The sequence below is a fragment of the Hylobates moloch genome, unplaced genomic scaffold (genome assembly GCF_009828535.3).
Source record: "Hylobates moloch isolate HMO894 unplaced genomic scaffold, HMol_V3 SCAFFOLD_4, whole genome shotgun sequence".
NCBI lineage: Eukaryota > Metazoa > Chordata > Mammalia > Primates > Hylobatidae > Hylobates > Hylobates moloch.
This window is the reverse complement of record NW_026652279.1, coordinates 89,938,042-89,962,422: the sequence shown is the minus strand read 5'-3', so window position 1 is coordinate 89,962,422 and position 24,381 is coordinate 89,938,042. Positions and strand designations below refer to the sequence as shown.

Here is a 24,381-nt window from a genome sequence, read left to right as displayed (position 1 = left end):
TGCTTTGGGCCACACATGAAATACACTAACACTAATGATAGCTGATGAGCTTTAAAAAACGAAATCGCAAAAGTATCTCATAATGTTTTAAATAAGTTTATGAATTTGTGTTGGGCCACATTCAAAGCCGTCCTGAGTGGGGCCGCAGGTTGGACAAGCTTGACTTCTAGTTTAGTGAATTTGAGTCTCTGGATCCACTTGCCAATTTGCAGGAAATACAAGGGATAGAGGAACTTGTTAAACAACAAATGCATAAGCAATCAACAAAATCCAGACTGTGGGGACCTCTGCACATCAAATGGCTTCTTCGACAGATAAATTATAATTTTATGTATTGGTTTTTCCAGTTGATAAATTGTGAGGGAAAGAAGGGAATCAAGAGAGAACTTGAAAATTAAAGGAGATTTAAAAGACAAGTTTGGGACAGTGAGTATACCTAACTATTTTGAAGAATTTTGGTGCAAAGGGAAACTGAGGAATAGCTTAGTAACTAGAAGGGGAAGTAGAGTGAAGAGAGTGCTTTCTTTTTAAGATAGGAGAAATAAACCAATACTGATGGCAATGACCCAGCAGGGAGGAAGAGATTCAAGTTGCAAGAGAGAAGTGAGGACTGTTGGAGCGATTTGCTGGAGTAGACTCAGTAGAGGGGGATCTAGTGCTGTAGGCGGGGCTGGGCCTTGCTGAGAGCACCTGCGTGGCTCCCCTCCCGTCACAGCATGTGTGAGTGCAGGTGTGGTGGCTGGGACACGGTTGGTGGGCTGTGGAGATTATTTTCTGGTGGCCTCAATTTTCTCAGGGAAATAGGAAGCAAGATCATGGGAAAGAGGGATGATGGCAAGAGGGGGTGGAGATTTCAAGTTTTATCATCCTAAAATCTCTCTTTTTTATTTTATTATTATTATACTTTAAGTTTTAGGGTACATGTGCACAACGTGCAGGTTTGCTACATATGTATACATGTGCATTGTTGGTGTGCTGCACCCATTAACTCGTCATTTAGCATTAGGTATGTCTCCTAATGCTATCCCTCCCCACTCCCCACACCCCACAACTGTCCCCGGTGTGTGATGTTCCCCTTCCTATGTCCACGTGTTCTCATTGTTCAATTCCCACCTATGAGTGAGAACATGCGGTGTTTGGTTTTTTGTCCTTGCGATAGTTTGCTGAGAATGATGGTTTCCAGCTTCATCCATGTCCCTACAAAGGACATGAACTCATCCTTTTTTATGGCTGCATAGTATTCCATGGTGTATATATGCCACATTTTCTTAATCCAGTCTATCATTGTTGGACATTTGGAAGTGAGAAGAGGGTGCTGGCCCTTCCTGTCCTTCAGGAAGTTGCTGAGGCCTCTGCATGTGAGGCAGGGTTTTCCTCAGGGGCTCCCAAGGGGAAAGCAGCCACTGCCTGTGCTCCCTGGGAATGGCCAGAACTAGAATTAACATGGGTTATTTCTTCCCTTAGTCTTATCTGTAGGAGACTTCTGGTTGGAAGCACAACTCTTTGAAGTTTTCAATCTCATTTTCTCGTTTTCAAAGTGAAAAGTCAAAGAAATGTACACAGCCTGCGTTTCGGCTGGGTCAACCAATGGCTCCTGTTGACAGGCTCCCTGCATCCATGCACCTGCAGTGGCAGCTGGTTGTAAAGGATTCTGAAGAATATGTGCACACAGACACTCAGATTATTGATCCTATTAGGTGAACCCATATGGATTTTCTTGAAAATCGTGTTTGCTTTGACAGGACATTTTCCTGTGGACACTACCTCACTGTCAACAAACGGGGACACTAAACAACTGCCTCCCTTGGAAAATCCCTGCTTCAATGAAAGAAGTTAACAAGGCACTATCAAATCAGTTTATTTCCCTTACTAAGAGAGACTTTGTGGACAGATCAAAAGGTAAACACATTTGTTTTTCTTTTTTTCCCAGGTCATGTGGTAGGCACTGGAGTTGCAGTGGTCGGCAATATGAGTGTGTTCTTCTCCTTCGAGGAACTCAAAGTCTAGGCATGGAAACAGGCAACTTTGCAAATAAAAACCATCAAGTATAAAAAGGTGCACCTTGTGGGAAATGCAGGTTGCTGTGGGCATACACGAAGACATCCAGCCTAGTGTGGGATGGGGGGTCAGGAAAGGCTTCCCTGCCTGGCCCAAAGGATAAAAAGGAATTAGCCAGGCAAAGAGGTAGGGGAGAGTTTTGTTACAGGATTGAAGACCTGGAGGAATATTTCAGGAACTAAAAGAACTTCAGCAAGAGTAGAGCATCAAGGGCAAAGGGAGAGTTGAGGGAGGAGATCAACATGGGCAGAGAGCACCCAGTCTGGAAGGGCCTTACAGGGCATACTAAAGAGTTTGGAGTTCATCCCGGAAGCAATTAAGAGGTTTTTATTAAGGTAGTGACACAGTTCAGATGTCGGCTTTTAGAAGCCTCACACTGGCTGTAGAGTGAAGAATGGAGATGGCCCTTCAGGAGGAAGGTGGACAGGAGGAGGCTGTTAGAGGAGCACAGAGAGGAGTGAGGTGGCTTGACACAGGGCTGTGGCAGTGCGGGTGGAGGCAGGATCTGCAAAGTGGTGGCATGGGCACTTCAGTCAGCCATAAGCCCCTTCCAGGGTAGGGGCTGTGGCTCTTGGTTCACATTGTCTCACCAGCACCCACCCCAGTGCCTGGCTTATCGCAGGTGATGAAAATAGATATTGGTTGAACAAATAAATGAATCATAGGGATGAGTGACTGACAGATGTCAGAGATAAGGGATTAATAGGAGTCTGCCTTGAAGTTCCATGTGGATGGGATACTGGTGTCTTCTGTAGATAAATAGGAAACCATGAGAGGATGAAGTGAGGGCCATTTTATTCTCTCCCTTGTTAGAGATGAAAAGTCCAGCATGCTATTCATCCTGCTTCCTGGAAGAGCACACGTGTCCTGGGGATAGGAACTCTGCTATGCAGATTCTCTCATGCTTCACCTGGCTCTGCCCTTAGGGCTCTGTGGCTAGGAGCACCTTTGACTGGTTTTTTGTAGGGTAAGTAGAGATGACATCATAGCTCCCATGTCTCAGGGGGTCAAAAATGAGTTCCATCTATACCGACACATTTTCCAGAAATGACATATTTGGTGATTCAATGCAATTTTGTTCTTGTTTATCAGCAGGAAATTTACTTTATTGAGAATTCATGAAAATTGATTATATTTTTAAAATCACAGACGGAAACCTTTTCCTAAGTTACTGAGAAAGCTACACATGCTGGTGCATGGCCCGTGACACAATGGCAGTTGGAGTATTGATGTTCTCCTACTTTTTGGTGACAAAATAATGACACCCAGTGACTGCTGAGGAAGGCTGGCTGCCCTGTGGGCTCTGAACACAAGCCGGGGAGTGCTGAGGGCCCCTGTTCACCCGAGGACAGGAGAATGACACATCTCTTAAGGCCTGGGTGTCTCCACCTTCATCCTACATCCCCTTTCCTGCCCCAACAGAACCATCAATCCCTGTGAGCTGTGGCTCTGTCTCCCTGTCCCCTGAACAAGAAGTTTATCTTTCCAGTTCTCTGGCCTTTTCCCCAACATCATCCCTCCATCTCTAAAGTATGAATCCCACCCCAACAAAATGCACATTGACTGTAGTATATCCCGTCTAGCATGTTCCAGATGAAAACAAAAACAGAGCTTTCCCTCAGCCCCATCTTTTCTTTTAGCTACTGTTCATTTCTCTGCTTCCCTCCATAAACAGCCAACGTTTACTAAGCCCTTAGCTTTTCATAAATCAACACAGTTAATTTTCACAACCTGTGAAGTTATTACCTCCAATCAAAGAGGGGGATCTAAAACTCAGTGTGGTTAAGCAACATGCCCAGGGTTGCCCAGCTTGGGACTGGTGGAGTCTAGGATTTGAACCCAGGCAGTCTGGCTTCTCTTATTAGAACTACCTCCTTCCCAGCTAAAATTCCTTCAAGAGTCAATTTATACATGGTGTTCTGAATTCCTAACTTCTTGTTTACAGTTTTTAAAAATTAAAATTTACTTTTATTAAACAAATGTGTGCATATACTTAAATGATTACTTACAGGTATATAAAGAAACAACAGTAGTTCCTTGACCTACCCTGCCCCATCCATACTCCTATTCCTCATTGGCAGACAATTTCAATCTGGTTAACTATTTCTTCTTATGTGATTTTTAAATAATATGCTTCTACTGCTCTTCTTCATTCATGAATTTTAGACATTATTGACTTCTGTTTTGGAAGCTGAGGATTTGGCTGTCCTATAACTCTGTCTCACTGGCCCTCCATCCATCATGTCAACATAATTATATTACAGATTTCTTGTTAAATTCGATTGCTAGTGTATATATTATGATATGATATACTGTGATTACATGAGTACGTAAATGTTTGCTGCTGAGCCAAGTTGTATTTCATTATTTCCTTTACTTGTTGTTTTCTCTTATTTTTACCAGAATTAATTGTTTTTCTCTATGTGTTTACTTTTCTACATGCCTGTCACTATTTTTTTCCTACTTTGTTGTACACTTACCAAAATTTTTTCCAAACACAATGACAGAACAGAACAGAGAAAAGACAGGAGAGAAAAATATTAAAGGAGTAATGCAGGAAAAAATTCTCAGAGTTTCTAGATTGAAAGGGCCCCTGAATGCCTGACATAATGAATGACAAAAGACTGTCATTAATGCATGTAAGTGTGGAATTTCAGAATGTCAGGAATAAAGAGATCTTAAGGGCTTCCAGGGGATGACATAAGAAAGGATCAGAAATTAAAATGGCATCTGTCTTCTACATAGAAATCCTGGATGCTAGAAGACATTTGGAAAAATGTGGTGAAGGGAAGTGATTTCCAATCTAAAATTCTATATCCAGCCAAACTATCAAGCAAGTGTAACAAAGAAAAAAAGACATTTCCAGATTGACAAGAATATACTTTCGAAAGTTCCTCCAACACACCCTTTCTTAGGAAGCTACTGGATAGTTGGATCAAGCCTTGAATTATCTTACCTTTTCTCTCCTAGCTTCTTTCTCTTTGTATTTTTGTTCTGTTTATTTGAAAACTTCTATACCTTTTTTGTTTTGTCTGTTTGTTTTTCATGGAGACAGAGTCTCCACCAGGCTGGAGTGCAGTTGTGTGATCTTGGCTCCCTGCAGCCTCTGCCTCCCAGATTCAGGCAATTCTCATGCCTTAGCCTCCTGAGTAGCTGAGACTGCAGGCACACACCACCACGTCTGGCTAATTTGTTTGTATTTTTAGTAGAGCAGATTTCACCATGTTGCCCAGGCTGGTCTTGAACTCCTGCGGTCGGGCAATCCACCCACCTCGGCCTCCCAAAGTGCTAGGATTACAGATATGAGCCACCATGCCCGGCTGAAAACTTCTTTACTTTTTAATCTAGCTCTTCTATTAAATTTTATTACAGGTCTCATATTTTTAATTTCTAAGCTCTCTTTCTTCCTCCCTCCAATCATTTTTTAAAAACAGCATTCTGTTCTTATTTTATAGATGCAGTAATTCTCATGAATTTTAAGATATTTATGATATAATTAACTTTCAGCATTTTCATCTGTTTCTTGCATCGTTTCTATTTTTCTCTGAGTGTCTTAATGGTCTAATGAAAATTTGATTGTCCATATTTGCAAGGGAGCAGAGGCAGATTTATTATAAAGCTAATAAAACTCAAGTTTCACTTTTGTGGACTCTTCTTTTTCTTAAAGTGGGTGCACACAAAATATTAAACTCCAGGGCTCAAAAACCTACAAAGGAGGTACTCAAATATAATTAAAAACTATGTACAAAGAAGGGACTTGTTAGCTGGTATTTGACTTAGGTGATTAGAGGATGAGCTATCCTTTTTGGGGGAAATCCCTAAATGCCATTATTTGTGGATAAGTATCTCCAGAGAGGTAATGCTGACTGCTGGCATTCTGAGAGCAGGATTGGCGAAGCAAGGGGTTGGGATCTTCCTGGCTGGTGTGCAGTCTTTCACTGACCCCTCTTTTTTTCAATCAAGCATCTCATTCCACTCACCTTTTACTGTGCCTGGTGTCCCTCAGTCCAGAGCTTCTTTGGTTCAGTTTTGCAGAGAATAAACTTCTAAATAGGAAGGAATAGTCATATGACTATGCGGGGTTATGAAGGTGATCCGGAAAGCCACTTGATATTCAAGCTTTCGGCCAAGCCTCCGTGTTCAGCCCTGAGCCTCGCTCCCTGCCTTCCACTATACCTGTTACCTTTGAGCCTGCAAGTGTTCTGTAGTGTGAGTTACCTAGTTCACTTCTTTGCTATTCCCCTCTGCAGTCATCTAGGCTTCAGCTTCCTCTACTTTGCTCAATCAGTTGCTACATCTACATTTGCTTTCCATTTTCTAAAAAATGTGTTAACATTTTTAATCTACGATCATTTTGATGGAGTTTGGGGACAAAGGAGTCCTAACTGCAGGGAGACAATCCACTGAGTTTAATGGGAAGCTTACCCTTTGACTTTTCAACCCCTTCCAACCTGGTGTCTGCCCCCACCATTCACTGAACTGCTCCTTTCAAGGTCTGCAATGACCTTCAATGGAGATTTTTCCATTTGCATCTTACCTAACTTTTGAGCATCGTTTAACTGTGGATTCTGCTCTCTCTCTCAGACCACTGTTCTTGCATTTCTGTGCTGCCACACATTCCCAGTTTCCCCCTACTTTTTTGACTCCTTCTCTCTGGTCATTTTCCTGTTTGGCCTCTAACTATTAGAGTTTCTGATTCCTTTAAAGAACAACTATCCTGAGAACCTCCATATTTGTATCTCTTCCCAAACCTCCTCAGACCCTCAGTTTCCTATATTGGGTGCTGAGTAAAAGCCTCATGAGCATTCCAACTCATCTCCTTCCTCCGGCAGCTGATCTTCCTGCATTATCCATAGGTTCCCTCCAATTCTTTCACCACCTGGCAGATAGAGGAGCTTTCCCAGTGAGCTTTTCCAGTTTTGTGTCCTCTAACCCACTGTCCATAAGACAGCCATTGTGAGTCTCCAGATGTGCAAACTGATGTCACTTTATGGATTAAAACCCTTCAGTGAATTTTCATTGTCCTCAGGATAAAAGCTAAATGCCTTACGTGAGTCCTGTACAATCTAGTCCTGGCCGCCATGCCGCCTCCTCCCTTGTCAGCCCCCACCCTCATGACCTTGCCGGCCGTCCCGACTCACAGCCTCCACATACCATGCCTCGTGGCCTTGTGCTGGTGGCACACATTGCTTCCTCCCTGTGGAGCAGGTCTCCCTTCCTTCTCAGCCTCTGTCTACCCATAATTTAAGTCTAGTTGTAGGCCTCACCTCTCTTCTGGAAGCCTTCTTCGATCCTCCACCTTTGTGTTGTTGGCCCTCCATGTGTTTTAACAGCCCTGGTTCTTACTTCTTTTGTAGGACTTATGATATTGTAATAATCTAAGCTTCTGAAGCACAAGGGCCGTGTTTTAGCTTTTTATTCTCATTACGGAGTTAAGGTAAATGACTGAGGAGCACTGAAAGGTGCTGCTTTTCACAGTCAGGCTTAGAGAACGTGGCTTTGATGAATCAGTACATACAGCTGATAGACAGCAGCGCTAGTTCCCACTTGGCTATAGGTTATGTGTCAATGGTCCTAATGGTTTTTTTGTTTTTTGTTTTTTGTTTTTGAGACGGAGTCTCACTCTGTCGCCCAGGCTGGAGTGCAGTGGCCTGATCTTGGCTCACTGCAAGCTCTGCCTCCCAGGTTCATGCTATTCTCCTGCCTGAGCCTCCCGAGTAGCTGGGACTACAGGCACCTGCCACCATGCCCGGCTAATTTTTTTTTTTTTTTTTTTTTTTTTTGTATTTTTAGTAGAGACGGGGTTTCTCAGTGTTAGCCAGGATGGTCTCGATCTCCTGACCTCATGATCCACCCGCCTCGGCCTCCCAAAGTGCTGGGATTACAGGCATGAGCCATAGTGCCCGGCTGGTCCTAATAGTTTTGAATGGTCCTTACTAAAGACTTACTTTTGGTTTGGGCCTTTCTGCAGATGCCATACCTAATCTTAAATGGGCCAGTTTCTTTCTTTGGGCTAAACCATTCCAGTTTTACTCCAGTAGAAAAGAAACCCAGGGGAGCTGAGCTCCTGAGGAACAGGACCCCTGGGGGGAGGCATCATTGGGTCAGATTAGCTCTAACTCATAGTTATTATTTCTGTCCATACTTCAGCACAACTATGGGGGTTTTAGGTGTTGCTTAGGTCCCTTTTTATCAGGAACCTGTCTTCCAAATAACACATGAAGCTCATTAACACAACATTTTATAAAGAAAACAAAAGCCTCAGTTTAAAAGAACTAAGCCCATGCTATGGAATGAACAATATATGGTTTACTAGGGGTTACCTTAAGCATAGCTTGATCACATAGGCAGTCACTAGAGTGTACTTCAGATATTAATTGCTAATTCATAGCAATTATGTTTCCAGGTTTTTTGGTGTGTGCGTTCACTCATTAACTTAGTAAATACTTAATGAGCTCTATTACTGTGATAAGTACTGAGGATCAATGAAGAGTGAGACTCTTTGTATTCTGCAAAACTCTTCCCAGGTGATTCTGATGTCTTATTTCCATGTGAGATCTATAGTTCCAAGTGTTATGGTTGTAAGGCTCACCACATTCCCCGTTCATTCTATAGATATTCAAGTCTAGGTCCTGGCTTTTGCCTTTTGTGGGTCTTCATCTCCAATGATTCCACCTCTATGCCGGTCCATCATTGTTCATGTGGAACGGACGTTCCAGACCCTTCACAGCCTGGCCCCAGCTTGCCTCTCCTATTTCACCCTCAGCTCCTCCTCCCTGCCCTGCATGTCCCACCCTTCTGTGAGCCAGGCCAAGTTTCACAAACACGCTATGCACTCTTTGCTTCTGTATTGACCGTTGTCAAAGCTCCTTACTGTCACTGCCTTTTAGTCCTTGTCATCCTCCTCTTCCTCCAACACAGCCCCTCATACTTTCTCTGGGCTCCTGTAGCACCCTATTTAAGCTCTGAGTCAGTAATTCTTAAGCACATGGGTGGTTTGTTTTCACAATCTAAGTGCCTGGGGCTCACTTCTGGAGGTCCTCAATGTCTGGAATGAGGGTCAGCAGATGTATTCTGAGAGACCCTTCCCAGGTGATTCTGATGTCATATTTCCACGTGAGATCCACAGTTCCAAATGTTAGGGTTGCAAGACTTACCGCATTCCCTACCTGTTTGTTCTGTAGATATCTTTGTATTCACACTAATTGTCTTAAGGTAGAGCGATGACTTAATTATGTATAACCTTGGCAAATAGCACAGAACTGATATAGGAACTGGAAACATTTACTCTCGAGTGGTAGCTCTAGGGAAGAGATATAGATAAAAGCATCAAGTATTTCAGTGGAAATTTGTTTTTGCTTGTAAAGTTCCTAGTGAAAAAGCCAAGTGTCTTAGTCTGTTTTGTACAGCTTTGACAAATATGTGAGACTGGGTAATCTATAATGAAATAAATTTATTTGTTTCATGATTCTGGAGGCTGAGAAGCCGAGAGCATAGTGCTGGCACTTCACAAGAGCCTTCTTGCGGCATCACCCCATGGTGGAAAATGGAAGGACAAGAGCGTGAAAGTGAGAGAGAGAAAGGAAGCCAAACTCACCCTTTTGTCAGGAACCCACTCTTGCAGTAATTAGCCCACTCCCACGATAACAGCATTACTCCACTCATGAGGGCAGAGTGCCCATGACCCAAACATCTCCCATTAGGCCCCACCTCCCAACACTATTGCGTTAGGGATTAAGTTTGCTTTTGCGGGGACACATTCAAATCATAGCACTAAGTTATAGATGGAAGTTATAGGAACAGTACCACATGGTTTTCCAAAATATCTTAAGGGGTGCCCTGATTTTGAGCCCCACAAGTTCCTCCCCTCTATAACCTGTCTTCTGTATGGGCAGTTTATGAGGTCATTACGAGGACTATTGAATACCCATGCCCTCTCCTCCTGAGTTATCTAAAGTAAGAGGCAACATGTACTGGAATCCTCTCCTCCTCTGCTGGTCTAGACAGAAATCATTTTTTAAAAACCAATATAAAAATGCTGTCAAGTGCCAGTAGGTGCAATTATGTATCCTTTGATGTAAGATGTATACCAGTAGGTACCATTATAAATCGTTTGATATACAATATATGTTAGGATTTATTTTGAAAAGATCTATTGGAAAACTAATTTGGAGGATAATTGAGTTCAATGTCAATAGTAATTTGCACTGTTTGGACATTGCTCATGAAAGTCATGTTTTTGACATCTTTGTCTTTCTGAATAAAGATGGTGTTACATGATATGTCTCTGAACTAAGGCTTTGTAGCAAGAATCAGGAATGAACTCATTCTAAGTGAGATGGATTGTGACTCTTGCCTCTGTAATCTGATAATGTTTGTAACACTGGCTTCAGTGCTTCATAGATATTGAATGAATATGTTTTAGCAGAGATATTTAAAAGAAATAACAGTGGTGCTATCCACTAATGCCAGTGATGCCTAACCCTCCATCAGTAAGGGATAAGCTTCGAGTGTTTTTTTTTCCAGGTAATGGGGATGATATACACCACCCCATCTAAGCCTGCCAGATTAAGCAAATAAAACTATGGAATGCCCAGTTAAATTTAAATAATGATATGCAGTACATAGCAAGTATTTACACTAAAAAAGTCATTATTTATCTGAAATTCAAATTTAACTGGGCATCCCACGTTTTATATGGCAACCCTGGCCCTATCCAAAATCTCTCTGACACCCACCTCTGCCCCAGGGACAAGACAGACCCAGTGGAGTGATGAGTGTCTTCTGTGCCCACTGAGCAGACTCATGACATAAAAATATATTCACTAGAGACCACTTCTGATCATTTGAGCATACACTTCCTGTGACTGATAAAGCAGAAAATTATTTCTCCATCGAAGTGTTCGTACAGGGCACATTGACCGGACCTCTAAATACAACAAGAGTGGGTTTAGCTACTTTGTTCACAAGGAGTAAGTATTGCCTTCCATTTCCATTCCACCCCAGCTCAGAAGATTAAGAAAAGTTCTCACTTGTCTCTGGAAAGGAAAAAGTTACTTCCCCAACCTCCAGACACCGAATTCCGAAGGAATTACCAAATTCCAGCTAAAATTCCTGAGCTTCAAGATTTCAGTTTCAAATATGGATGCTACTCAAGCTTGCCCATTGCTTCTCAGGGTCTAGGTGAGTACAGCTGCAGTTTCTTTTTCTTTTTCTTTTTCTTTTCTTTTCTTTTTTTTTTTTTTTTTGAGACGGAGTTTTGCTCTTGTCGCCCAGGCTGGAGTGCAGTGGCACAATCTCGGCTCACTGCAAACTCCACCTGGGTTCAAGTGATTCATCTGCCTCAGCCTCCAGAGTAGCTAGGATTACAGGCATGCACCTAATTTTTTTATATTTTTAGTAGAGATGGGATTTCACCATGTTGGCCAGGCTGGTCTCAAACTCCTGATGTCAGGTGATCCACCCGCCTCGGCCTCCCAAAGTGCTGGGGTTACAGGCTGGAGTTACAGGGATGAGCCCAGCCCAGCTGCGGTTTCTAAAACAACCTCACAGATCCTAACCCCTGGCTCCAAAACTTCTCAACTGTACAGAGGGCGTTGGCAGCCCGTTTTGGTAAGAGTCGTGGAGAAAGCCAGAGATCCTGGCATGAAATCAGAACCTTGTTGCTGTGGCTCCCGACCTGGAACCCAGGGAGCCAGTACATTTCAGAAGATGACTGACTGCTTAGGCCAAGAAATGAGTGTCATCCCTGCTGGGGAGGGGCAGTGGTTGGGATTAGGGGATACTTCCTCCTTCTAAAAAATGAGAGGGAAGGGTGCAGTTGCTGTCAAGTGACAGAAAGCAATGAGGCGAGAATCCAATTTAGTCTCAATTTTCTACTGGAAGTGTATCCACATGTGCATCCCTTGAAAGTTTTTAAAAATTCCATGACCAAGCCACCTCCAAGCTACTAGTTCAGCAGAAAACTTGGTGTCAGTCTGAGACATGATTCATTCCTGGCATGGGGTTGGGATCAAGCAGCACTTGAGACAATAATCAAAGAATAGACGCTTAGCACCTTGGGGTTAGAAAGTGGCCTAGAAATTACCTCGTCCAGAGCCTCATGTGTGTGAATCTTCCTGACTCCATCCTTGCCAAGGGGTGACAGTGCCCCTGCGTATCCACTTCAGGGTAGCCCCATCCCCCTTCGTTGTCCGATGCTCCGTGTAGAAGTTGTAGCAGCTGTAATATTCCTTGCTAAACTTCTAGCCACTGGTTCCACTTCTTCCCATGGATGTTATTTAGTATAAATCTATTACTCTACAAAAACCTTGTTACATGCCTTCTAAGTCTTCTCTTTTCCAGTTAAAGCATTTCCAGGCCCTACAAACACTCTTCTCGGGGTGCAGTGTCAAATCCTCTCACCAGTTTGGTTCCTCCATTTGGCCAATGACCCCTTAAAGGGGATCCCTGGAGCTGGAAGGTGTTCTTAAGGTTTAAAAGGATTGGGCAGGTCATGAAAATTTGGTTTTTACATCGTGATTTTATTTTTTTCATGATAGTTTCTGGAATATCAGAACTCACATTAAATGAGCAATATTCATAATCAAATATAAGTGATTTGGGTGTTTCCTGTACCTCAGACCCCCATTAGTCCAAATGGACAATGAGTGATGACTGTAAACACCATCATTCTTCTAAAATGTTCATCCAAAGATGCCTAGGTCCCTGGAGGGAGGTCCCTTACTGTGCCATCCCAAATGTGCACAGGAGATGTCCTGAAAGAAGAAGAAGCTTCTATGAGGACCTTTGTTTATTAAGCAGGCAGTGAATGTCACCATCATAGTGGCCAAGGGCAAACTTCCTCTTTACCCTCTGAAGGTTTGCTGAAAAATCAACTGACAAAAAGCAGATTAAAAGGAGAAAAGGCATATAAATTTATTAACATGCATGGGAGTCAAGCAAAATATGAAAACTCAAAGAAATGACAGGAGGGTTGATGCTTTTATATCATCTTGAGGTTATAGAAAGAGCTGGCTAAACAGGTTATGGGAGGGGGAGAAGAGGAGGCCTGGCTAGCAAAGATGGTGTTGTTCAGTGGTAGCAGCCCCCAGAGAGAATGATGGTAAAAGTTTCTTTTAGACCTATGAAGTCTGAGCTTAGTTAATCTTTCTTAGATCTAGACAAGGGAAGGCCTTGGAAAGCCAGGCTTCATCAGTGCGGATTCCCTGTGGATGCAGGTCACCCCACTCTCAAAGACAACTTTGCAGGACTACTTCTGTCTGCAGGCCTTCTCAACAGCCATCTCAAAGTATATCAAAGACGTGTAATTTGGGGTGAAATATTTCCGTTTCCTTCACCATCACAACACACTGACCTGCATAAGAGTCAAGTTCAGGGAAAACTTCTCTTCTGAAAGTGATGGTCAAACTCACCCTTCTGGTCATTGTCTCCCATCACTGCCACTTCCAGCAGCAACAGGCTGGAAGTCCCTGTAGCTCTGCTCAGCCCTGGTCATTGGAAGAACTTGTTTAATACAGAGACTTAGTGTCCAGCATGATGAAGGACGCTGCCTAAGCTCAAAGCTGGGCTGGGGGCTGTCAGGGTCATTTTCATACAATAAGGGCAAGACTGGTGTGCTTGGGTGCCAGCCTCCCGACCTCTCCTCCCTTGTGTATTTCTATAGTGCCTTCCGTGCTGCACAGCTACCTGAGGAACCAAGAGCACACGAAGAAACAGACCACGTACCAAAGTGACTATGACAAAACCTACCCAGATTTCTTAATGCTTTTAAACTCATTTACTTCCTCTCAAGTCAAAGAGTACCTTCAGAGTGTTTCCTACAAAGGTAAGATGAGGTCTTATTTCACACACTTACAGATCACAATACATTGCTTTTGCCAAATAGAAACTGTTCAAAGTTCTAGCCACTGGAGTTGAATGCCCACAAAAATGAAAACATTGCCTCAAAAAAAAAAAAAAATCTCACAGTGTTGTGCAAACCTCAATCCACTGAAAAGACATTTTCCTTTAAGGAGGCCCCAGTGGCTATATCCCCACTTATTAAAAAAGAGACATACAGCTTTTCACTCATTTCTGATCTCATTTTGCCTGTGGTTGTATTGCTCCAGGATGAGTCCTCTTTTTCTTAGAGCTAATTGATTTCTCCTTTGGGTGTTTGTACAGTCACGTTGTTTTGCTGTATTTTGTCTAATCTTTATTTTCTGTTTGCTGGTACATTTTTGTGACAAGCTTTTTAAGGTACAGGAAAATCTCTATATATCACTCTCTCAAGGAGAGCAAATGCCATTGATGTGGCTTCACTCCACATGACAAAAGACTTATCCTAGTTTGCAGCCAAGTGACTGGAATCGATTTGGGAGCATCTTAGGTGCAACTGGTCAGTTTAACTGAGAGTGTGTAAAATGTCAACTCAGAGAATAAGAGAGCTTAAGGAGAGGAAACTGAGCTCTTCCTGCAGCTCCCTCTCAGTATCCTACGTGAGGGATCACACACCCCCTATTCCTCCTCATTTGTGAGTACATCACCCAATGCAGATGTAAAAATTTATATAAAATATATTCATATGCCAACTAAACTAATGTATCACATACATTTATAAAACATACAAACTGTTACAGAAGGAAGTAAAAAATATCAATAACAGTCTAATATTTATTCTTGTACCCAGCTGATCATTTTCTGTACCCCATTTTGTGCTCTAGGCTATTTGGGGGCTACTAACTTATTGTGTGCCCTGTGGTGAGGTTGGGACTTCCACTGGCCATGTGGGATCCCTCCAAGGGCTCTCTGTCTCTTGTCTGACTCTCTTGGGCCTCCAGGTGCTGTCCCCAGCCACAATCAAAAGAGCTTGCACCTCTGAAATCCTCGCTGAAACCCTCGTTTTTGGGATCTCCTGCCCTAAGAAAGACTGAAAACCTACCGTAGTCAAGGCTGACAGGGAGGGGTGTGTGTGTGTGTGTGTGTGTGTGTGTGTGTGTGTGTGTGTGTGCTGGGAGAAAGGAAGCATTTTCCACTCTCACACATTGAGGGCTGAGAGCCTAAAGACCCTTCTAAGAACTTGAATGCTGGGTTTCAGGGAGGTACGAGAAGCAGGTGTTTCCCTCCTATTGAGACAGGAGTATATGTTTTCTGTTGAGAGAAAGGAACATGGAGGGAGTATGATGCCTCCTTGCTCTCCACAGATGCCTCTGGGCCAGTCTGGCACCTCAGAAGAAAACCAAGAGGCTCCTAAGGGTCCGCTAGCTCAATCTTCCCAGAGTTCCCAGCCAAAGCTCTGCAGCAAGCTCAAGTCAGCCTGCCTGTTCTTGCTCGCAATTTTGTATGTAAAATTATCCTCTGCATTTTACAAGGAGCTCTTTTTACCTTTAGGATCCACATCTGTTGGACGCTGTAGAAAGAGAATTTTTGTCTTCCCTAAGCAGATGCTCCCATCTGCCCAGGGACTTGCAATGCAGATGCAGCTGTCATTTCTCTGCCCCCATGGAAATCTTGGTGGCTGCAGGCACTGCTGTCTCTTACTGTGTGTCAGGTGCAATCCAAGCCTTAGTGGCACCCCTGAGGGTGAACTAGGGACTCCTCAAAGTGCTCTGGCAGCCTCGGATCTACATTCTCCAAGATGCCGGGGTAAGCTGATCTTTCAGGTAAACACTCTGTCCACCTAATGGGGCTTTCCTCCCCAGACAGGTGAGGTAGACCTGTTAGCTAACAAGGTAACTTAGAATAAGCTAGGGTTTTGTTTCTTCTTAGCTCTTCTGCTTTCCTGGTTCCCTCAGGGCAGCACCAGGGGCAGGTGCCTGGAGGCTCATGCCCCAGAGCTTTGCTCTTTGGGGCTGCCTTGGGCTGATGCAGGATCTGCTTCCCATGGATTTTCATTCCTCTTTCCAAGCTCTGCTGTGGAATGGCCCACTCATCAATGCCAGCTTTATTAGAAGCTGAGAAACAAATGGAAGATTCCCTCTGAATTCTTGTGCCCAAAACCTCTTGTCATTTTCTAGTGTCAGGGATGGCACTGATGCTTTTCAGCTGGTGAATATCACAGCAGAGATTTTGTGGCTGAGTACATATGCAGATAATTTAAGAACCTGGCAGATGTGTTAGGCAGAATTATTATCAACTCAGCTTAAATTATTTTACAGGATTATCTCTCATAGGTTGTAGGCTCTGATGGAATAGAAGCCTAGAACAGGTACATTTTAAAAGAGAGAAAGAGAGAGAGAGAGAAAGGGAAAAGGCCAGGCTTGTTCTTAAGTAATGGACCAAGTTGGGTGGGAGGTGGGGGTGTGGGAGAGAAATGGTGTGTGTTGGAGGGTGAAACACAGAGAAGAGAAAACTCCAACATGACAAAAAATAAAGCTGTGAAAGCGTAAGGGAGAGAGAGCTGAAGGCAAACCTTTCATTTCCACTAACTCTTTGTGTCACCACTATTTGGTATTCAGTTTATTTATAACTTGAGGAGGTTGAGCTAGTTATCTTTAGTGACTATTCTACTTTCAAAATTGTTTTAATCTTTGAGTCTGCTTCAGACCACTCAAAAGCTTACTCATTGGGCAACTGTTTCCTACTGGTAAAGACTGTGTCATCAGTCCACTTTTCCCCCAGTTGAAAGGTAAAATGATCTGATACCCAGTTTTCTGTGAATTTGTTCAGCTATTGCTCCCTCCCCATCTCTTCCTCCAACTGAAACTCCCACAAATGGCCATGTAAAAGGCATTTCTTCCTAGCCTGTGATTCAATATTAAGAATCATTGTATTTACTCAATAAAATGCTCAGTTGATACAAAGATAAATAAGGAATCTTCTTCTCAGGGAACTCATTATCTGGTATGGGAGATAGACACATAGTTAAAATGTCACCAGTTCTGTAATCAAAGTAATCTTCAGGTACGGTAGCAGCCTGTGAGGGGTACTCCCAACCCTGTGGATGGACAGGAGATGAGGAAAGGCTGCCTGGAGGAGGGGTCCTATAAGTCTTACAGATGAATCTGCATAGTAAGGAGAAGCAGGACCATTCATGGCAGAAGCAACAGCGTAAACAAAATCATGAGGAAATGAATTTACATTTATACATAATAAAGATTGCTATCATTTGACTTACAACTGGTAGCCTTTTTGAACAGTTAAACTGACATTAAATTTTACACACTCATCCTTTTTACTAATTCATGTAAAACTTGGTGAACGGTGTATGTATACCTCTGGTATCAGAAGAAAGGATTTTTTTCTTATTTTAACATAAATTCTTTGCTATAAATTATTTGGTAATAGAGACAATGCTTAAAATGCTTAAAATCAGAAAGACTGACAATAGCAAATATCAATGAGAGAAAGCAGTCAGAACCCTGTATACCATTGGTGGGAATATTAAAGAGCAAATAATACAATCACTTTGTTGTTGTTTTGTGTTTTGTTTTTGTTTTTGTTTTTGAGACAGAATCTCCCTCTGTCACCCAGACTGGAGTGCAGTGGCACAATCTCGGCTCACTGCAATGTCTGCCTTGAGGATTCAAGCAATTCTTATGTCTCAGCTTCCCAAGCAGCTGGGATTACAGGTGTGCACCACCACACCCAGCTAATTTTTTTGTATTTTTAGTAGAGGCAGGATTTTGACATGTTGGCCAGGTTGGTCTCAAACTCCTGGCCTCAAGTGATCCACCTGCCTTGGCCTTCCAAAGTGCTGGAATTACAGGCATGAGCCACTGTGCCCAGCCATCAAAGAGTACAATCGCTTTGGAAACAAGTCTGGCAGCTTCTGCTAAAGATAAACATATACCTACTCCATGACCCAGAAATTCCACTTCTGGGTATTTGCCCAAGAGAAAGAAAACCATATGTCCACAAAAGGACATGCACAAGAATGCTTATAACCACTTTATTCTTAATAGCCTCAAACTGGATGCAACCCAAATCCCCATCAGTAGGAAAATAGATAAACTGTGATATATTCACATAATGAAATGCCACTCAATAAAAAGAAATTAGTTATTGATATATACAACAAAACGTATGAACCTCAAAAACATGCTGAATGAAAGAAGCCAGACACAAAAGAATACCTTCTGTATGATTTCATTTATTTGAAGGTCTACAACCGGGAAAACTTATTTTTGATGAAAGAAACCAGAACAGTGGCTGTCTTGAAGTAGGGAGTGTTGACTGGGAAGGCGCGTGAAGGGTCTTCTGGGATCGAAGGAATGATTTATATCATCCTGTGGTCATGGGTTACAGTAATGCGTGTGTCACTTCATCAAACTGTACAACAAAAGATTAGTGAATTTCACTTTATGAAAAGTATAGCCAACTAAAAAAATACTGGAGACAAGGTATGGAGTAGAGTAGGGATGCTTCAAAATTAAACATGAAATCACAAAAACAAACAAATGAAGACATAATTGGAGAGAAAACAGGAACAAACACACACACTCACACACACACACACACACACACACACATGCACACACAGACATCCCTGATCTATGGGCCTCCACTGGCATTTGTGACATTGAGCAGGATAACATGAACATTGAATATTAGCATGACATCACTTGCATTTTCACTCCTTTTTGGTTTTCTCTGCACAGGTGATAACTGCTGGGAGTGAATAAAGTTTTGCAGCTCCACTCTGTACTATTAAAGATATATATGATTAGGGGCTGGGTGCGGTGGCTCCTGCCTGTAATCCCAGCACTTTGGGAGGCCGAGGTGGGTGGATCACTTGAGGTCAGGAGTCTGGGATTATACTAAAAGTACAAAAATTAGCTGGGCATGGTGGTGCATGCCTGTAATCCCAGCTACTCAGGAGGCTGAGGGAGGAGAATTGCTTGAACCTGGGAGGCAGAGGTTGCAGTGAACCGAGATCGCACCACTCCCCTCCAGCCTGGGCAATAGAGCGAGCCTCCATCTAAAAAAAAAAAAAAAAAAATATATATATATATATATATATATGTCATTAGGAGTAGGGAATCATAGATGTTCAGAACCACACAAGACTCCTTAATGTTACAGATCAGGAAATGGAGGCCAGGGAGGGGGAGTTGAAGGGCCTTCCCAAGGTCAAACAGTTACCATTCAAGGACAGTAAAGCTTACCAGTATCGGTGGGTACAAAAGCAGCCCTGGCGTCTATGAAAATTTTGGAACAATAATTTCTATTATCATCACTGTTTATTACTATGCACCCAGTAATAAAAGGATAAGACAACCATTTACTGTTTTTGATGGGCCAGGCACTGTCTGGGTGCTTCACACACAGTGTCCCTAATCTATTCCAACGTCTGTGCACGGCAAGTACTGCCGTGCAAAGATGAGGAACTGAGGAAGTGAGAGGTTAAATCATTTGCTAACAACTGCCAGCACAGAACTAAAACTTAAGCCTGTTTCATTCTGAAATTCGTGTTCTGTCCAGTAAGTTTGCTAATCCCTTGAATATTAAGTTTACTCTTCTTAATCAATAATTACGCAACTGTGCCTGTTTACGTATTAGGTATAATAGCCTGCTATTATTTTGGTCTTACCAAATTTGTGTATTTAGTAATATTATCAGATATTTTCTTCCTTCCTAGAATTTCTCAATTTAGCATTTAAATACTTACATGAAAATTTTCATCCTGTTTTTCTTCATACTTTTCAGATAGACAAATTATTGATCACTTTATTCGTACTCACTGTGACACTAACAAAAAGAAGAAATGAAAAGGGAAAATAGTACAAATGAAGAAAATCTGAAAATCAATGGAAGCACGAGGACATTCCTACTCATTTTCTCAATTATCAAGGAAAAATAAGATGCAAATAGCTTCAAGTATGTTGTGATAATCATAAAATTGTGTCTTTTGCTTCGCTTTATTTTTAAACAATAAAATTAAGTCTACAAAATTTCCCCTGAACATAGCTTTAGCTATATCCAATAGGTTTTGATACAGTGTTTTTTTCTTTTCCCTTTTGGATACTTAATTTGTAGTTTCAATTTTGATTTCTCCTGTGAACTAGGAATTATGTGGAAGAGATTTCTTAATGTCCCAGTAATTAGAGACTTAAGAAATCATTTTATTGCCTTATCTCTTCTTTGAATGAATGAAAGTTTAAAAATCTGCTTTTGGGAAATCAGTTGCAGTTTTATTTAATGCCATTAATCAAGTATATGATTAATTTGTGTATTACATGAATATAAGAGAAAAAAATTATAGTTTATTGTATTTTTTAATTCCTTATTTCTTTAATTGTATACTTGAATTGTTCAATTCTGAAAGAATATTGGAACCTCCCACAATAAATGTATTTTTATCGATTTTCCCTTGTATTTCTGGGGTTTTTGCTTCATATATGTGGCTGCTATATTTTGTATTCTATTAGGGATTATGAATTATACAGAGCTTCTTCATTGATTAACATTGCCCATTATATACTATTCATCTTTGGCTGGTTAATGCTTTTTGGCTTTAAATTGCATTTTAATTGATATTAATGTTGCTATTGGTGCTGATTTGATTTTGATTTTACGTTTGCATTTGCTCAGTATGTCCTTGCTTTCATTCCCAATCTGTCTTTGTACCTTTGTTGCTAGAAATAAATTATGCCTAGCTTTTATTTCATAACTAATATGTCAGTCTTTGCCTTCAGAGAATTTAGTCAGCACAGAGCAACTGTGATGCTTCACATACTGTGTTTTGTTTTCTATGTCATTTTTTTTGCTTGCTATTTGCTGTTTGTTCTTTTTAGTTTTAATTTTGCTGATTTTCTTCATTTTCCCCTCTAATGTTAGTTTTGGAAATATATTGTTTTTCATCATACTAGTAGTTTTTATCACACATGGTCATTATTAGATTTGGGTTTCTCCCCCAATATATAAAAATTCCATCATCTCTATGCTCTCAGGACCTTGTACTTCCTCGTTCTTCCCATGGCTACTGACTGAGAAGATATCCTTTATTTCCTCATTTCACACTGTACTTTTCACTACATCTCCCGCACGTGCTCTTACGTGCACACATGCGCACACACACACATACACACAGCCGCCAGCAGGGCTCTTGTGGAGAAGGAGCTTGCCCTCTAGGTTTCCCACCATTAGCAAGAGTTTGTTGTTGTTGTTGCTTTGGTTTTTTTTTTTTTTTTCCTTTCTTTTTTGACCCCTTATTTGGGCCTGTCCTATTTCCTGCTCCCATTTTGTATCAAGGCAGTCATATCCCAACCATTCCTGCTTTAGACAGGGGTAGTTTTCTATTTATCAGCTGAGTGTCTCCCTGCCCCAACGTCCTTTGCAGATCTGGGTCAATACTTGATCATTAAGCTGCTTTTATGCCTTTCTTAGAGTGCTTAAGACTGTTGCAGTGGCCACCCAGGAGCTTTACGTGGACTGTCTCCTGGTTTAGTGTGTGCAGTGTGGGACTTCCTGACTGTCCTCACAGCATCCGTTCCGAAACAGAGGTCCATACTCCATCAGGGCCCTGAGCCAAATATTAATAAATGGTAGCCCCTTTGGTCCACACATACTTATTGAGCACCTACTACCTGCCAAGCAGGGCTTTAGGGGATGGGGATAATGCACTAGTGAAAGACAGTAATGGAGCTTCCATTCTAGAGGGAGGCACCAGGAGGCTCCTATTTGAGATGAAACTTCAAGAGTAGAAGGAGCCAGCCACATGGAGAGATGGGGCAAGACCTTTCCAGGCTTAGAGAACAGCAAGGCAAGGGCCTTAAGACAGGAATGATTTTGGTGTTCTAGGAACTGGAAGAAGGTGGAGTGGTTGACACATACATAGTGTCACTCACATACTGAGTTGGCCAGGGACAGGGAAAAGTCATACAAAAAGAGATCAAGGAGGCAAAAGTCGGATCATGGTGTGAGTGCCATTGTATTTCTGACAGCATAGACTCCTGTATTCTATGTAACTTTATTTCACAAAAGTCAATAAATTTCTATAAATTTATTGAAATATAATTTCAATAAATTTCTATTGATTCAAGTTGTGGATCACCCATGAATGTTGTTTTTATACTATTCTTCTTCTTCAAATTTCGGTAGCAAAGTTTTGTGTAGGACTTGAGGTTTTCGCCACTGCAGACGTGTCTGTGTATGCATCTTAAGTTTTTAATGTATCTCTACACCTTGGGTGTCCCAAATGGGATCTCTGACCTCCCAAATGATTTTTTAAAAATTCACATACATTGAGGTTCACTCTTTGTGCTATAAAGTTCTATGGGTTATGACAAAAGCATAGTGCCATGTATCCACCATTACACTATCACACAGGATAGTTTCACTGCTCCAGAAATTCTCTGTGCACCACCTGTTCAATGCTGTCCTCCTCCCCTCAAACCCCGATTACTTCTTTGGAGATCATTTTGGTATTCTGGGGATAGGGTAGCCAAGAAAAGCCAGCATCACCTACCTTGCCCAGGGGCAGACAGCATATGGATGAGTATTGCCATCTGTCTGGACACAAAAAGTCATCTTACCTACAGGGTTCTAGAACTTGTCAGTGACATCACTCTAGAGCAAGATGTTCTGCTTGTAAATACAGTATTGAGATGTCATCATCGACAGACTGTTACTTTAGGGACGGTGGTAAAGTGAATTATTGGCCCCAATTCTTCATCTCTCCCTGTATCCACACCCCTGGCCATGTAACCTTGCAGTGTCTCCCACTAAAGATGGAATGTATTTCCCCTGCCCTTGTATGTAAGCGTAGCCATGTGGCTTTCTTTAGCTAATGGATTGTCAGAAGAAATAAACCTGGGCTGCTCACTGGTCCCAGGAGAAAAATGAGTCACCCCAGCTGACCTGCTCCAATGACTTACAAACTGTGAATGAGAAATAAATGCTCTTTGCTGCATGCCAGAGGCTAATGTAGCAATAGCTGACTGGTACAGGCACAGCCTTTATTTAGATGCAATATTCCTGGGACCCTCAAAATGAGAAAAAGCTTTGTAGAATCAGTTCTTTCTCAAAAATATTAAATTATATCACTGTCAACAAATGTGTGTTTAAAAAGCAATTGCATTTTAAAGTAAGAGTGTGGTTGATGTTCTCTTGTATCTTAAAAATGGCAAGGGTGTTTTAAACATTGAAAACTTCAAAGGTTCTCATGAGGCCAGTAGCCACTGCTTATTTTAATGTGCTAGAAGCTGTGAGTGCTTTAATCTGGTTCATTCTCAGAGAAGATCGGCAAACCCAGATCGGTCATGGACCTGGCATGAGTTAATTATGTGGCACTAGAATCTCTACTGTTATATTTCTAAGATAGTAGTTTTTCAGCAGTTACTAATCCTGCCATTTTTTTTTTTCTTGTGGTATCTCCCGATGGCTCTTTAATTCTCTTTTTCCCTTCCTGAAAAACACTTGTTAGGCGATTTCGGGGGTGTTGATTTTTTTCTGGCCAGGAACCTCTGTGGCCACAGCACCTTTGCCCAAATTCTTGTCCTGCATCCAGGAAGAATGAGGTACAGAAGTGAAGGGTGAAGAAGAGTTTTATATAGTGTTAGAACAACTCAGAGGAGTGGGTAGCTCCTTTCTGCTGGCAGGTCATCTCTGAAGCTCTCAGTGGAGAGGGTACTCTTCTCTGCAGCTGGTCATCCAGTCCCATCATCTCTCTGCCCTCTTTGCCCTCTGGCCATGCTCTGCCCTGCTCTGGTTGAGCCCAGGGCTTTTATGGACCTCAGAAGGAAGGAAGTGCATGTCGATTGGTCCATGGGTGGCCATGGGTGGGCCTGGAAGAGGCATCATGAGTCCCTACTCCAGTCCAGGGGACTGGCAGCCCAGCCCCTAGTCTTCAGGCTCTCCCTGGCCTGAGGGTGGGCCCTTCCTGGGGACCCTCTTCCTTCTACCCAGGATTATGTCAGCCTCCTGCTGGGACTTGGCCCCCAACCCCGCTGGGAGATTGGAGCTGGCACTGGGAGAAGAGAGAGGCCAGGCACTGGGAGCAGACACCCCTGAGCCTGCAGGGGCAGGGGTCCTTCCTGGGGCACTCGAGGGTGTAGGCTACAGAGATGCCCAGGTCCTGTGCCTGGGAGGGCGGTGCAGCTGCACTCGGGAGCTCCCGCCCCACCAACTCAGAAGAGGCAGGGTTCCCACTTGTCCCCAGCTCCTGCCTGCTTCCTGGAGCAGCAGGCCTAGGTCTGCAGCCACGAATGAGGCAGCTGCAACTGCACCTGGGAAGGCAGATCCTGCCTGTTCCCGTTTCTCCCAAGAGCACAGGAAGGCTCCGATCCACAGCTGCAGTTTGGGCAGCTGTAGCCTCACCCAGTAGTGGGGGGTTCCTTCCTGCTCCCTAGAGCAGGAGGCCTGGGTCTGCAGCTGTGGTTTGGGGAGCTCCTGTCCCAACTC

General features: G+C 42.6%; 1 protein-coding gene and 1 long non-coding RNA gene across 7 annotated transcripts in view; one reads left to right on the top strand and one right to left on the bottom strand.

Moving 5' to 3' along the window:
* Positions 1 to 24,381, top strand: part of TEX26 (testis expressed 26) — an 85,023-nt gene that overhangs the window by 22,639 nt on the left and 38,003 nt on the right. For all 6 annotated transcript variants that reach the window (XM_058438193.1, XM_058438194.1, XM_032149155.2 and 3 more), the window contains 4 exons: positions 1,743 to 1,899; positions 11,065 to 11,241; positions 13,724 to 13,885; positions 19,687 to 19,857. In XM_058438193.1, coding sequence (XP_058294176.1) covers positions 1,743 to 1,899; positions 11,065 to 11,241; positions 13,724 to 13,885; positions 19,687 to 19,748 — 558 coding nt within the window. In that variant the 3' untranslated portion in view covers positions 19,749 to 19,857. The remainder of the gene's footprint in view (positions 1 to 1,742; positions 1,900 to 11,064; positions 11,242 to 13,723; positions 13,886 to 19,686; positions 19,858 to 24,381) is intronic.
* On the bottom strand, positions 18,152 to 22,508 carry LOC131383384 (uncharacterized). Its single transcript, XR_009213373.1, has 3 exons — positions 22,448 to 22,508; positions 19,649 to 19,728; positions 18,152 to 18,309 (listed from the first exon to the last, which is right to left on the bottom strand). It is a non-coding gene; the product is annotated as an uncharacterized LOC131383384 (long non-coding RNA).